Source organism: Setaria viridis, chromosome 3, assembly GCF_005286985.2.
Source record: "Setaria viridis chromosome 3, Setaria_viridis_v4.0, whole genome shotgun sequence".
NCBI classification, from domain to species: domain Eukaryota; kingdom Viridiplantae; phylum Streptophyta; class Magnoliopsida; order Poales; family Poaceae; genus Setaria; species Setaria viridis.
In genome coordinates this window covers 18,865,867-18,880,797 of record NC_048265.2, presented here as the reverse complement: position 1 = coordinate 18,880,797, position 14,931 = coordinate 18,865,867, and the positions used below count along the sequence as shown (strand labels likewise).

Genomic DNA, 14,931 nt, shown 5'->3' with positions numbered 1-14,931 from the left:
CAAATAAAATATCATGCCAGATAACCATACCAAGTAGAAACTCAAAGCTGCCAAGTGCATCAAATAAATTTTTTGCATCACTTCTATCCTTAGGTTCAATGTCAGAAGCATGATGTAACTCAGAAAACGCATATCTTAACTCAGTAGCTTGATATCTTATTGCTGTAACACTTTTGATTCGACTCTCCCAATGAGTATTGGACAATGATTTCACATTTAGACTAGGAACATGTTTAAGTAAAACATTCCACCTTTTCGTAGAACCAGCAAATAATACATATATGCGTTGAACAATTCCAAAAAATCAAACAGCTTTCCCACTAGATTTTGCCATATCACAAAGAGTAAGATTTAGACTATGGCATGCACATGGCATATACAATGCTCTTGGATTGATCTCAATTAACTGTGTTTTTACCCCTTTGTATTTTCCTTTCATATTAGAACCATTGTCATAGCCTTGACCCCTTATGTCACTAATATTTAGGCCTAAGGACTCCATAGATTCAAGCAATACATTAAAAAGCCCCAAGCCAAATGTGTCATACACCTTCAAGAACCCCAAAAGGTAGTCCTCAATTTTTATCTTACCATCATACAAATTAACACATCGAGCTAATAAAGTCATTTGTTCTTGATGGCTGACATCAGGGGTACAATCTAGGATAACAGAGAAATACTTGACCTCTTTAACAACCTTTATGATAGAAGTTGTGATATCAGAAGCCAAAAGAGATATCAACTCATTTTGAATTTTATGACTGAGATAATGATAATGAATTTCTTTGTTCTGAATACGTCTAAGGTGGTCTTACATTACCAAGTCAAATTCTGCAATCATCTTAGCACAAGCTAAGAAATTACCATTACTATCATTATAAAGCTGCTCACTACTTCCTCTGAAAGTCAAATTGCGTTTACCAAGAAATTTCACAATGGCTATTATTCTTAACAAAACTTGCCTCAACCGTTCTTTCTCCTTTGTGATTTGCTGCTACAATTATTTGTCAATTGTTTCCTTTTTTCACAGTCTAGCTCTCAATTCATTCAACTGTTCGTGTTACTAATATGGTAGACACTATTTTCATGTTCTCTAAACTTCTCACTGATATGCTTCCAATTTCTTAACCCATCACTTGCTAAGCAACTAGGACTCTTGCTAGTGCTAGACTTGAAGATCTTATAGCAGAAACAAAAACCTTTATCAACATCCTTCGAATAAACTAACCATTTTCTATCATGCACCTTTCCATTGCTTAATTTTCTAGAATAATGAGCATATGAAAAATGTCTTGAGGCAACATCTAGAGAAAATTTTATATTTTCTTCTCTTATAGGCCCTTTCTCGACTAATATGTCTCTTGCTTTATTATCAAGATTATCCCAATTTCTTGGATCATAAATATCTGAAGTGTAAACTGGTTCCTCATCAACACTAGCAGACTATGCATATGCACCTGATGCCTTTACTGTGGTCTGAGAGTCACTTACATTGTTATCATCGATGTTGATGTTAACATTTTCTTCCTGATTCCCATTAGTTGCTTCATCCGCAACAACTACTACCAACTCATCTGGGTTCGTCGAAGCGTTCGTATTACTCTCAGGGCCTTGATTACTCTTGCAAAATTTATCCATAGCTCCTCTCTGTGATTCTATCAACTCATCCACACGTCGTTTTATTTTCCTTTTCTCGTAACCTGATTCATATTTTCTAGACGATATAATATCGCACAGTGCTGAAATTATTATAAATGCATAATAGTTATAAATAATTTGAGATTAAATAACTTGTGATAATGAATTAATAATTAATGGTATGGAGAATTGGGGAATTGGCAATCGAATCACCTGATCACATAAGCGAATTGGCGCCAACCGCAAGGTCCGCAAGCAACAAGCTGAGAATCGGCGGCACGCAGGGGTTCTCCACGCTCGCCGAGCGCTTCCTCGCTGTGCGCTCGTTCAGCAACACCACCGCATGGTCACTCAACGTGTGAAACTGCACGCACGCCGCAGATTGGTTAGGAACAGCGATCGCCGGGCCACCGGGGTTGTATGCGCGTGTAACATCCGCAAAATCACCAACAAAAATCACCCGTTAAAAAATCGCTTTCAAAATCTTTTTACCGCTGAGCTCCCGGAAATCTAAAATCTTCCCGGCGATTTCGCCATCCCGGCACCCAAGCCGACAGCCATCTTTTACCCCTTCCGTAATTTTCGCCGCGTGCCATCGACAGACCTCCGCGCGTGCTCCAACCGCGTGCCGCAATCGCCGCCGGTTTCCCCTTTTCTTTTTCTCTTTTTTCCCATCTCTTTTCCTTTTCCTTTTCTTTCTTCCTCTCTTCCTTCTTCCTTCTTCTTCCTCCTTCCTTCTTCCTTCTTCTCTCTCCTCCTCCTTTCTTCTTCCTAGCGCCACTCCTCCTGGCCGGCCCCAATGCCATTACTCCCAGGCGCCCGGCCCCTGGTGCTCGGCCTCCTGGCGCCATACCGCCCGGCCGCCTCGGACCCGCACACCCCGGGCCCCGTGCCGCCGCCCGGTCTGGCCTCGCTAGCCCCGCGCACCGCCCGCTGGCCCCTCCCCGTGCCTACCTCTCACGCCACGCCTCCGGCCTCCTGCGCCGCTCGCCCGCCGGCCCCTACCCTCGCCCGTCGACGGCCCCTACCGGCCGCCGCTCGAAGCTCGCCGGCCCCGAGTCGCGACGCCGCCGGCCATTATCCTCGGCCGCTCCTCGCCGGCTATAAAAGGGGGCCCTCTCGGCCGCCCCTCTCCCAAGCCGTGCCATACCCCATCCATCCACCCACTGCCTTGCTCCCTCCCTCACCGAGCACCACCGCTGCCCGTGTGCCGCCGCCTGTGCCGCTCCTCCCGTGCGCCGCCGCCACCCGAGCCACCACCGGCCGCCCCCTCTCCATCTCCAACTCCCCAAGGTAAGGGGCAAAATGGAGCCCCATCCACTTCCTCCACCCCCTCCGCCCACGGCTCGCCGCCGGTGAGCCCGGCCGGCCAGCCGCCGCCGGTCCCATCTCCTTCCCACACTCCCTCTCTCTGTTCCTGGGAGAGGAAGATAAAATTCCCTCAAATTTTCGATCTACCCTCGTGAAATAGTCCTTCCACCACTCTCAAGCACTTCTCACGGATAAGCCCCTCCACCTCAAGAAATATTTACAAATAGGTCCCTGGTTCCTCGCAAATCAGTCCTAAACCTCCTTTTTAAGCCCCTAATCCATGTTTAACTCATCATTTCATGCGCCAAACTTCCTCCAATTAATCCCAAATTCGACCACGTCATCCTCCAGTATACTTCCGCCGATCCATATCCAAATTTCCCAAAAATACTCATTCTACCTATTTTTCGTTCGTGTTTCCTGTTCGGAGCTCAACGGGTAAAATCCTATTTTCTTTTATTTATTTGTGTGCCCGCTTGTGTGTGCTGTAGATCGCGGAGTACCCGAGGAGGAGCGCGAGAAAGAGTTTGACCGCGAGCCCGAGCCCAAGGACCAGCAGCACGAGCCGGAACTCCCGGAAGGCTTTGAAGACGGCAAGTCCAATCTCACACTTTGATGCATATTCAATTCCTAGTTTTTCAAACACAACCTATCGGCCTGTTTTATAAAATGCATATTGTTTTATTGCAATACATGGTTGGATAGCCACCCCTTGATTGTTACGAATAATCCTTGATATCCTATGTTTATCTCTAAATATGACTTGCTCTGTTTAGATGATAACTACTGCTAGAATGCTTAGGTATTCATTACTCAACTTCAATCATGATTACAATGGTTTATTCAGAGAATAAATGTGTGAGTGTGTTCAAATGGGAAAATGGGTTTCCGGGTTCAAAGGCAAGGAATGTGTAGATGAGATGGATCGGTGTTTCTTGTGTGAAATGCCAGAATGTTGTGCTCGTACCTTAGTGGTTGAGCAAAGTTGGGAGATATCCATCCTGTCATGGTTAAGGACCGAGTTGATGTGTCATCTTGCCTAATTCAACCATCGTGCAACCACTCGACCGTTGTATGGGCAACGACTTAGCATAAATCCCACTAGCTAAACTGATAGTCTTCGGGGGTGCTGGTGAGCAACGGGAGCCCATGGAAAAGGAGTAAGATCTTGGTGACTTAGGTCCCGGTTATGGCCTCATGGATGAGTCGTTAACCCCTTGGGTGCTTCCGTGGGGACTAGTCAGTCTTAGCTAAGGTGGGTAATAGCTTTGTTAGGATCCGCACCGGCACTAAGGTGATCGTGCTGCGGTACCCTACTTGTGGGAAAAGTGTACAACCTCTGCAGAGTTAAAACCTATCCGGGTAGCCGTGTCCACGGTATTGGACGAGTTACGGCTTGGTCACATAACTAGCACTTGGGAATGGATGGTTTCATGGTGTGTGTGTTGGATTTTGGAAGTGTCCGGCAGTTGTGCCATGAGCTATGGTGGACAGGGAGTCCGATAGCAATACAATTTGGATCCTTTGTGTAGGATCAACCCCGCTCAATGTTTCGGTACTAAAGAAAAGCTTTACAAAAACTCTTTTGAAAACAAACCCGTGCATGTGTTGAAAATCTAGCTTTATTGCAATTGAACCTTAGCCTATCCTTGCTACATCCTGTGCATATACTTGATTGTATCCTCCTCCGTGGATGGGGTTGGACTTGTTGAGTACTTTTATACTCACCCTTGCTTCGTTGCTACAGAGGAAGACCCAGACTTCGTCGCCGAGGACTTTGAGTAGGAGGTTGTGTCCGCACCCAACGCTGCCTGTGGTGTTGGCCTTTCCAAGATGCTTCTGCTGCCGTGTAGTCCCGAGTGTTGTCTTTTGTCAGTCGCTTGGTTAGCCGCTGTTATTTATTTGCTTCTTATCGCTGCGTGGCTTTCACGCCTACTCCCTCGGGAGTTGTACGGTAACTGAATTATCTGTTGAATAAATGTGCTATTAGCCTCCTGGGACTGATATTTGCAACACATTTAGTCTCTACTTATGTGAGGACGCTTCAGCGCGCGCGTATACAGCGATGAGTACCATACCTGGATGCCGACGCAGATGTCCGTCGCACAGTCCAACAGCCGCTCGTCGACGCGCACGACACGGTGGCGGCCCTGGTCCCTGGTGGCGGTCGAGAGTACGTAGTTCTAAATTCTAATCGCGATATGGCCCTGGCGGCGGCCCCTGGACATCGTGTACTCGCGTTTCTAAATTCTAATTGCGATCCTTCCTAATCCCGTCTATCTCCAAGGTACCTGTCTATCTCCCGTCATTTGACCTGGCCACTTGGGGTGGGCCCCCTGGGATTTAGGGGCCTGGGGCAGCCGCCCCCTTGCCCTCCCCCAGGGCCGGCTCTAGCTCCGGCCTGCAGACCTCGATCTTTCCCTCCTCTCTCTTTTCCACCCCAACACTCGGACTGCAGGCAGAACTCCTCCCATGGACTCCTCTGGCCTTGAGATCGGGCACGAAGTAGCTTGGTGCGGAGGAGCCTTAGTGGTGAGCTAGAGAAAGGGAGAGAAAAGGGGGGGAGTGAGGGGAAGAAGATAACACTGGTGTGTGGGTCCTACTTTCACGTGTCGTCCATGTCAACGAAAACACCAATCAAAACCGTTAAATGGTCAAATGTGAATGATTTTAATAGTTGGGTGATCAAAGATTCCTATTTTTCGAGTTTGATGGTTGAAACCAAACCGAGACCATAGTTGGATGGTCAAAAATGAACTTTCTCCATCTAATAAATATGTCCAATTATTAGCTCATACGGAAGTATAGATTGACGGGCTAGTTGTCTTTTCAGTCTTATTCGCAATCACCCTGCTAAACAATACTCAAAACAAGTCATTCTACGATTTAAAATTTGTCAAAAATAAATCATTGTAGTTAATTTGACTAGCCATGCAACAGTTAATTAGCGTCAAATATAACTAATAAATAGGGTTAATAGAGATAATTTATAGGATGACTTGTTTTTTACGGAGGGAGTACTCCCCAACCAATGAAACAATGAAACCAACAACATTGCTCACGACTCTTCCGCCACCCATGGCTTCTAGGACAATCTAGTTGCCCTGTCAGGCCACCGCCCAACGGCGGTCCGTTAACCACCCTTTGGTCTTCCCGATCAACACATGGTCTCTCGCCCCTATAGCCAAGAAGAGCCTCGTCAAAGCTCGCCCTTGCAGACAAGACCTTACCCAGCTGCTCGGTGGAGAGAAGATCGACCAAGTATGTTTTAGGAATTCCGTTTTGTAGATTCAAACAGCCGTCGTGATCGTGGTCCGAGAATACCACAAAATGGTGGGGGTTGCAAATTCTGCCTACTGAATTCTTTATTGCTTGTTGCTGCGGGGCAGCGAACCATATATTCGTTCAGCATGGCAAATAGCCATTAGTCTCTCTTTTTTTTCGAGAATGGCAAATAGCAATTTAGTTAATCAACAGTTTAAACTGAAGCTGAATGATTGACACGCACATGCAGTGTCTATGGACTTGGAGAAAGGGGTCCAACCTAATCCGCATCCGCCGCTCAACGAAAAAAGGGTGAGGCTTGTTTTAGAACTACTCCGGTCCCTGCAGATAATTATATGCTTCAGTGTGTAGTCTATCAACTGGAAAAAAAAATGCCATCAAGAGCACACGACCATTGCGCCTTTCCATTTCTTTATTAAGCACACAAATAGTAGGTCAGCTCATCTGAGATGGTATATTGGCTTCCAGACAGAAACAAGAGTTTCTGAAAACCGGAAACCAGATATGCTGGCTGCTGATTCAGATCTGCTCGTAGGAGAAAACTACTCCACCGTTCCAAATTATAATTATAGATGATTTTAGTTTTAGATTCATATCCTTTACTATGCACTTAGATTAAAACACATAATTTGAAACTGATAGAGGCCTGGTTTTGTTTCTTTGCTTATTTTTAGCACCCGTATTTAGATACTAATTAGGAGTATTAAACGTAGATTATTTACAAAATTCATTATATAAGTGGAGGCTAAACGGCGACACAAATCTATTAAGTCTAATTAGTCCATGATTTGATAATGTGTTGCTACAGTAAATATTTATTAATGATGGATTAATTAGGTTTAATAGATTCGTCTAGCCGTTTAGTCTCCACTTATGTAATGAGTTTTCTAAAAATAAGCAAATTAAGAAACGCGTCCATAATTTTCTTTTCGAAACCGTACGACAAAACATAACATTTACAGTCTGTGAAGTGCCTGCAGAGTTGCAGTCTTGCAGGCCCAACGACAGCAATACAAAACTGCCAAAAACTGCGTGCGTGTCCAGCGAGCGAGACGAAGCGTGCCGCCATTCACCATCGGAGGAGCCATTGACCGGTGCTTTCCGACTCATACAGTTAAATTTTAAGGCTGGTGGGCCTGAATACCTGATTAAGATGTCGGGTTAGGAGATAGGAAAGCAGAAAGCTACTGTCCAAAGCGCATGGTCAAGGTGGATATACATGCCTACATGGACCCGAAATCGGGTCCTAAATTCTAGTCCTATTTTTCGCTGGTCTCCCCCACATCTTTGACCAAAGCACACTGCACATGCTCGTAGGCTCATGGCTCAACATGGACACACCCACCAAGCACGTAGTAACCGTTGGATTGGCTCGATCACGGCTCGCCGCACGCCATCGTTTTCGGCTGGCGACCTCCGTGGAGGTCGGATCGCTGTCAGCCTGACACAGGCTAGAGCTAGGAAAACACTGGCCAGTGACGCTCACGAGTGATGGCCAAGGTACGACATCGTGAAATCGCGGGCTATGGAATTTAGCGGGGACCCTCAAAAAATGATATGAGTGCTACAGCGCCCACTATAACAGCGCTAACATATTTAGCGGATTGCAAAAAAATAGAGAAATTATAGCCCACAACATAAACAAATATTAATACTTTATAACATAACTAAATAAAATAAGTAAAACAAACAAGTGCATAACAACCACAGTTTGGAGTTTAGACTTTCACCGTTCAAGATCACACTTCACTGAGACATCACAACTTCAAATTCTTCACTCAATCAGACAAGTTGAAAGAGGTAGAATCATCATCATCATCATCCGAAGCAGCTGGAGAGGAAGGCAATAGCATGTCAAGATCAAGGTCAACATTGCCTAACTCAAAAGAGGAAGTCTGCATTTCTTCCGAACAGGGATTAGCTCTTTCTCTTCCTATTACCCTGCTGTTGGAGCTGTACACCTCTCCTTTTTGGTTGTGTTGCTGCTGCAGCTCCCTGTGATGATGATGCACCTTAACCTTGAGCACCTGAAGGTTCTTGCTCTTGTTCTGAGTTTGCATTTGGCTCACTCCCAGTGATCCATTCATTATCTTGATCTTCTAAAACATTAGCTACTATTTTCTCACAGGGTCTCTGTCGTTGTCGAGATCGGCGGATCAAGACTTAGACTAGTAAATTTCTTTTATGCGCGTAAAGCCTCAGGTGGTGGCGTGGGAGACACGGATTAGACTGGTTCGGGCAAGGGAAGCCCTACGTCCAGTATCGAGGATGCTCGTATTGCCCACGCGGGGTTCTGTAGTAGGGGTTACAGGTCGACGAGAGAGGGACTGGTCCCAAGTCTCTTTCGTGCTTGTCCTCTCAGGGAGAGTCGTTGTGTGCTGTGGCTTGTGGGAGAAGAAGCCGATCCCCCCTCCGGCCCTGGATTCCTCCTTTTATATCGCAAGGGGGGTGGCCGGAGTTACAGCTGGGATTGGGTGAGGAGGACCGTAAAGAGGAAAGCGTAGAATGGTAAAAAATACGGCAGGAAGGAGGAGCAAGTTCCTAGGCGCCTGACGCCTCCGCCGGCCCCTGGCGAACGCCGGCGTGTTCGCCAGCGTGCATGCCGGAGGGGGAGGCGGCCGTGTGCCAACTGTCGTTGCATCCTACAGATAGCTCCTTCGACACTCGTAGGCGTCGGGTCATGATGAAGGCGTTCCGTCGTTATCCTGGTGTCTGTTGGGGAGGACGGTGGATGCTATCGTTCAGACGACGGCTCCTGGAGAGAGGGCGTCACATCCTTGCTGCTGGGCGCGCGGGACCCGAGGGCGCGCGGGGCCCGAGGACAGGCCAGTCTCTCCTTTGCTCCGGCCGGCGCAGGCCATGAGTACCCTGCGGCGAATGGGAGCGAGCCGCCCGCACTGTAGCTTGTACAGTGTGGTCGTGCACGGGTACTTGCGACGGGTTGCGTGAGGAGCGCGGTCATCCCTTCCCTCCGCCAGGCCTGCGGCGCATTTATGGCGAGGCCGACGGGGGACCCACAGGATTTTGTCTGTCTCGCCCTCCTGGACCGCATCCGAGGGGGATGCCTGCCCCGGGGGCCCCAGCGCGCCCGACCCCTCCACTTGGGGTCGGACGAGGCGGAACTTCGTGGCGAGGGGTCGGGCGCCCCCGACCCCGGGGCCGCAGTCGGGCGAGGCGGAAGCCTCGTGGAGGGGGGGTCGGGCGTTCCCGACCCTGGCGCTTTGGTCGGGCGAGGCGGAGTTTCGATTATGCTTAGGTGGGCTCAGGCCTCCGCGTTTGCTCTTTTTAAGCAGTATTTTAGGGGATCGTTAATATTTCCCCCCAACAGTAGCCCCCGAGCCTGTGGTGGAGCAGAAGTGCTCCTCCGGAGGCTTCTTTCGCTGTTTCGCCATGGGCTCTGTTTTATGGCGCGCTTGTTTTATCCCAGCTTGGCCGGGGAACCTGCGAATTGTGACCACACGCGTGGTCGTTGGTTGCGATGCTGGCCCCCGAGCTCCCGCGCGCTGCAAGAAACCGATCGGGAGGCTAGGTCGACTTTTGATCGTTGTCCCTCAAGCGTCCGTTCGCTAGGACGGAGGGGTTGAGCCGGGCCACGTTATCCTCGTTGGACGAACCGTGGTGCTCGTTTGAGCTGCAAACGGGTAGGTTCGCAGGACGTCCCCCAGGAGCAGGTGCGGGACGCCCCCCAGGGGTCGGTGCAGGGCGTCCCCCAGGGGCGGGTGCGGGACGCTCCCTAGGGGTCGGCAAGGGGTGCCCCCCTGGGGTCTTCGGAGCCTACTGCCGCCGCAGCTTCGGAGCCGGCGCGGGGCGCTCCCCAGGAGTCCGCACAGGGCGCTCCTCGGAGGTCCGTGGAGCCTACCTCCACCGTCGTGCCTGCTACCGGAGAGCAGCAAAGCGGCGACAAACGGCCGCTGCTGGATGCCCCGGGGTCGGCGTCGGGCTCCGCGTCGAAGCGCGCGCGCCGCCCTTGTGCTTCAAGGACATAAGTTGGCCTTCCCTGCGCCTTGTTCCTCTCCTTTTCGTTCGTTTCTGCTAACGTCTGTCCATTGATGTGCAGCACTGCTCCCCGTGGCCTCACCCTGCAGTTGGCGCCTAAGAAGGCGCTGCGGTTGTCGACCTCCTCCGGGGGGCGGGCCGCGGCCCCGCCCGCGGCAAGCGGCGGGGTTCCTTGTGCGGCCGCGGATCCCCCCGCGGAGGTGGCCCCTGTGGTGGCGGCTGGCTGAGCGACGGCGGCGTCAGCCGCGGGAGGGGGAGCGGACTCCACTCCGCCTTCGGTTCCCCCGGTTGCCCCTTCAGCTCAGGGCGTGATCCTCCCGGGTTCTCAGGCCGGGGAGGTGATCGACCTCGACGCCGACGAGGCAGAGGGGACGGCGGCGACGGGAGGTAGGGTGGATGCCCCCGCAGCCGTGGCGGGATCAGAGGCGGAGGGAACGCCTGCTCCCGGAGGCGCGGCGGCGGCGGAGGCAGTGGTGACGGAGGCAGGGACCTCCGCCCCGATCACCCCCGTGGGAGTGGCTCCGGCGGCAGAGGCGGAGGTGCCCACTGGGATACCGCTGACGGCCTCGGCGGCGACGAGCGTGCAGGTGCCGGGGCCGTCGGTAGACTCGGCGGCTTCTAGTGCCATGGTGCTGACCTTGATGGCAGCGTCAGGGTCGGCGCCTGCCTCGGCCTCGGCTCCCTCCGTTCCCAGGGCGTGGAGAGGGTCCGTCCTTCGCTGGTCATCCCGCGATGACCCGCCGAGGCATCTCTTCGCGCTGGACACCGCCGCCGAGTGGCACAAGTGGCAGGCGGTGCAGGGCGGCATCGCCCACGTCCAGGCGGCTCTGTCTTCAGCGTTGGGGGTTCTGGGCAACACCGTCCTCCCTGGCAGCCAGGTATGCTGCTCCTACTGTTGGTGATCAGTACCTCCCTTTTGCTTTTTGCCTTAACGACGTGTTGCTTTGCAGGCTCTCCAAGAGGGCAGTCGGGGGAAATCTGATTTCCTCCGACGGCAGCAGGGTCTCTGGGAGCGCTTTAATACTGAAAGGGAGCGCACCAGGGACCTGTCCCTGCAAATCAACGCCGCCCAGGGGGTCATTCGCGACCTACAAGGGCGTGAGCGGGCGGCGTTGGAGGAGGCGCGGCGTGCAGAGGCCAGGCTCCAAGCCGTCACTGAGAAGGCCCGCCTCGACCTCGAGGAGTTCCAGGCCGTCGCTGAAAGGGCCCGCCGCGATGCCGAGGAGCTTCAAGCTGCCGCTGAGAGGGCCCGCCGTGACGCCGAGGAGCTTGCACAGCTGAGGGGGGAGCGTGAAGCCCTCAGCGCGGAGACTGGTCACCTTTGCTCGCAAGTGCAGGGACTTCAGTTCGCCGTGTCCCGAGGGGCCGACCGGGAGCGCGAGTTGAAGACCCGGGCCGACGGTGAGGTTTTTTCCGTTCCCGCGTTCCCATGTTGTTTGTGTTCTGTTCTTTGACTTGGTTGGCTTTTCTGGATGGTTTCTGCAGGTGAAATCGCCAAGTTGTAGGGTCTGCTCGACGCGGAGCGCGGTGAGCACGGCGCCCTGCGAGATGCGGTCCGCGTCGTCTGCGACGACTCTGGCGTAGCTCCGGAGGAGGGGTCGAGCTCTCTGCCGGCTCGTGTCCTCGGGGTACGCCGTCGGCGTCGCGAGATCGCCGTGGACGCGCTTCACATCGGCGTGCGGCGAGCCTTCGGGGTCTTCGGCTCTCACTATTCTGGCATCAATTTTGCCGGGATGAGTGAAGGGTACGCCGCCGGTTACACCGAAGCTGAGCTGGACGGGATCGATGCAGCGGTGACCGCGCCGGCGGAGGCCCTCGCGAAGCTCCTGGAAGATGAAGCCGTCCCTCCTGCCGACCCCTCGTCAAGTTAGCTGTACCGGGCTTGTGCCCAAAAGTTGTAAATATGTCAATCTTGAACTCGTTTTGCGTTGGCCATACGGGCCTGTAATATGACTTTGTTGCGTGAAAAATCCCGATCCCCTTTACTGTTCCTTTAAGCTCGAAAGCTTAGGATGCGTCGCCGGGTGCGTCAGTAAGTTTTGATGAGCGAAGGTGCCGTAGCCGCTGGGGCGTAGGTTTTTTCGCAGTCCGATCAAACTTGCCTAAGCACCGTTCACGCATCCTTCTCTTTTTTGCGCCCAAAGGTCTAGAAAGGGAGTGTTCGGTTTGAAAAAGAAAAAACGTTTCTTTTAGATGGCGCCAAGCGGCTGGGGTCGGGACCCCCGATAGCCCCCGAGGGGTATGCGGTCCTGGAGCAAGGCCAGCGTCGGATACCCCTGAGCTTGAAGGACTGAACCGAGGCGGCTCGGGGTTTCTTTTTTCGCAGAAGAACAAAACTGGTAGCCCTCGAGGGGTATGCGGCCCTGGAACAAGGCCAGGGTCGGATGCCCCTGAGCTTAAAGGAAAAAACGGAAATGACGGCAAGTTTATGCAGGACTTGGAAATAAGAGCTATGGGTAGAAGCGCCTTAGCTGTTCTATGTTCCAGGCGTTGCTGAAGACCTGCCCGTCGGGAGTTGCCAGTTTGTAGTGCCTGGCCGTAGTACTTGCACGACGATGAACGGGCCTTCCCATGGGGGAGTCAACTTGTGCCGACCCCTGTTGTCCTGGACGAGCGGAGCACTAGATCACCGACGTTGAAGGCGCGACCTTGTATCTTGCGGTTGTGGTAACGCCGTAGGGCCTGCTGGTATTTAGCCGAGTGTAGTAGGGCTACGTCTCGCGCCTCGTCGAGTTGATCTTGTGCGTCCTCGAGTGATGCCTGGTTTCCCTGTTCGTCGTATGCCTTGACCCTCGGCGACCCGTACTCTAGGTCGGTGGGCAAAATGGCCTCTGACCCGTAGATCATGAAGAACGGGGTGACCCCGTCGCCCGGCTGGGGGTCGTCCTCAAGATCCAGAAGACTGCGGGAAGCTCCGCAACCCACCGTCCGCCGAACTTTTTAAGGCGATCGAAGATCCGTGGCTTGAGACCCTGGAGTATCATGCCGTTGGCTCGCTCGACTTGCCCGTTCGTGCGGGGGTGCGCCACTGCCGCCCAATCCACTCGGATGTGGTGGTCGTCGCAGAACTGGAGGAATCTCTTCCCGGTGAACTGCGTGCCGTTGTCGGTGATGATGGAATTTGGGATCCCGAAGCGGTGGATGATGTCGGTGAAGAATTGTATCGCCTGCTCAGACCTGATTTGCGCCACAGGTCTTGCTTCGATCCATTTGGAGAACTTGTCGACAGCGACGAGCAGATGGGTGAAGCCCGACGAGATCCAGCCCCCAGACCGCGAACGGCCACGTGATGGGGATGGTTTGCAACGCCTGTGCGGGCAGGTGAGTCTGGCGGGCAAAGAACTGGCATCCTTCACAGGTGCAGACTACCTGGGTAGCATCCGCGACCGCGGTCGGCCAGTAAAAACCTTGTCGGAAGGCGTTGCCCACGAGGGTCCTTGGCGCGGCGTGGTGACCACAAGCCCCGGCGTGGATATACTGGATCAGCGGCTTTCCCTGCTCGATCGGGATGCAGTGCTGGAGGATCCATGTGTGACTTTTCTTGTAGAGCTCCTGGTCGATGATGGTGAAGGATTTGGCGCGGCGCGCGATCCTGCGGGCCTCTGTTCTGTCTGCCGGGAGCGTGTCGCGGACGAGGTAGTCGAGGTATGGGGTTCTCCAGTCGATCAGGGGGTCGGCCCCCGCCGCGGAGTCTGCCGTGATTTCCATGACCACGGGGTCGGATGGATCGGCTTCCAGGGCCGAGTCGGGCAAAGCAGCGTTGATTCCCTTGGGACTGGTGCTCGGGTCCGGGACAGGTGGCGCGTTGCCGACCTCCCCTGGCTCGGGTCCTGATCCCAGGGCTGGGAGTGCTTCGCCGACCCCTGCCGGCTCGGGATAGCGGATTGAAGGCTTCAACTGGTCGCTAACGAAAACGCCGTCGGGGACGGGCATTCGGCCGGACGCCGCCTTCGCCAGCTCGTCAGCGGCTTCGTTGAAGTGCCTTGCGACGTGGTTGAGCTCTAACCCGTCGAACTTGTCCTCGAGCTTACGGACCTCGTTGCAATAGGCTGCCATTTTGGGGTCGTGGCAGCTCCACTCCTTCATGACTTGTTCGACGACCAACTGGGAATCACCCCGGACGTCCAGCCGACGGATACCCAGCTCGACGGCGATGCGGAGCCCGTTGAGGAGGGCTTCGTATTCGGCGACATTATTGGATGCAGGGAAATGGAGGCGGATCATGTACCTGATGCGCACGCCTAATGGAGAGACGAAAACGAGGCCCGCTTCGGCGCGGGCCCTCATCAGTGATCCGTCGAAGTACATTGTCCAGTACTCCTGCTCCTCTGGCGCCGATGGGGTTTGAACCTCCGTCCATTCAGCCATGAAGTCGGCAAGTGCCTGAGACTTGATGGCGGTGCGGGGGATGTAGGCGATTCCCTGGTCCATGAGCTCAAGCGCCCACTTCGCGATTCTCCCCGTAACATTTGGGTTCCGGATTACTTCACCTAAAGGGAATGATGAAACAACCGTTACCGGGTGGGAGGTGAAGTAATGACGCAGCTTCCTCTTCGTGATAAGGATGGCGTAGACGAGCTTCTGGATCTGTGGGTAACGCGTCTTGGATTCGGACAAGACCTCGCTAACGAAGTACACCGGGCGTTGCACTTTGAGAGCGTGTCCTTCTTCTTCCCGTTCCACCACCAGGGCCGCGCTAAC

The 14,931-nt window shown here is 53.1% G+C and overlaps 1 protein-coding gene across 1 annotated transcript; it reads right to left on the bottom strand.

Annotated features, from left to right (window-relative positions):
• Positions 1–8,012: 8,012 nt before the first annotated feature.
• On the bottom strand, positions 8,013–14,598 carry LOC117849110 (uncharacterized). The gene is made up of 2 exons (XM_072292382.1): positions 13,638–14,598; positions 8,013–8,065 (listed from the first exon to the last, which is right to left on the bottom strand). Exons 1-2 carry the CDS (start codon positions 14,596–14,598, stop codon positions 8,013–8,015), a joined length of 1,014 nt encoding a protein of 337 aa, XP_072148483.1.
• Positions 14,599–14,931: the final 333 nt, after the last annotated feature.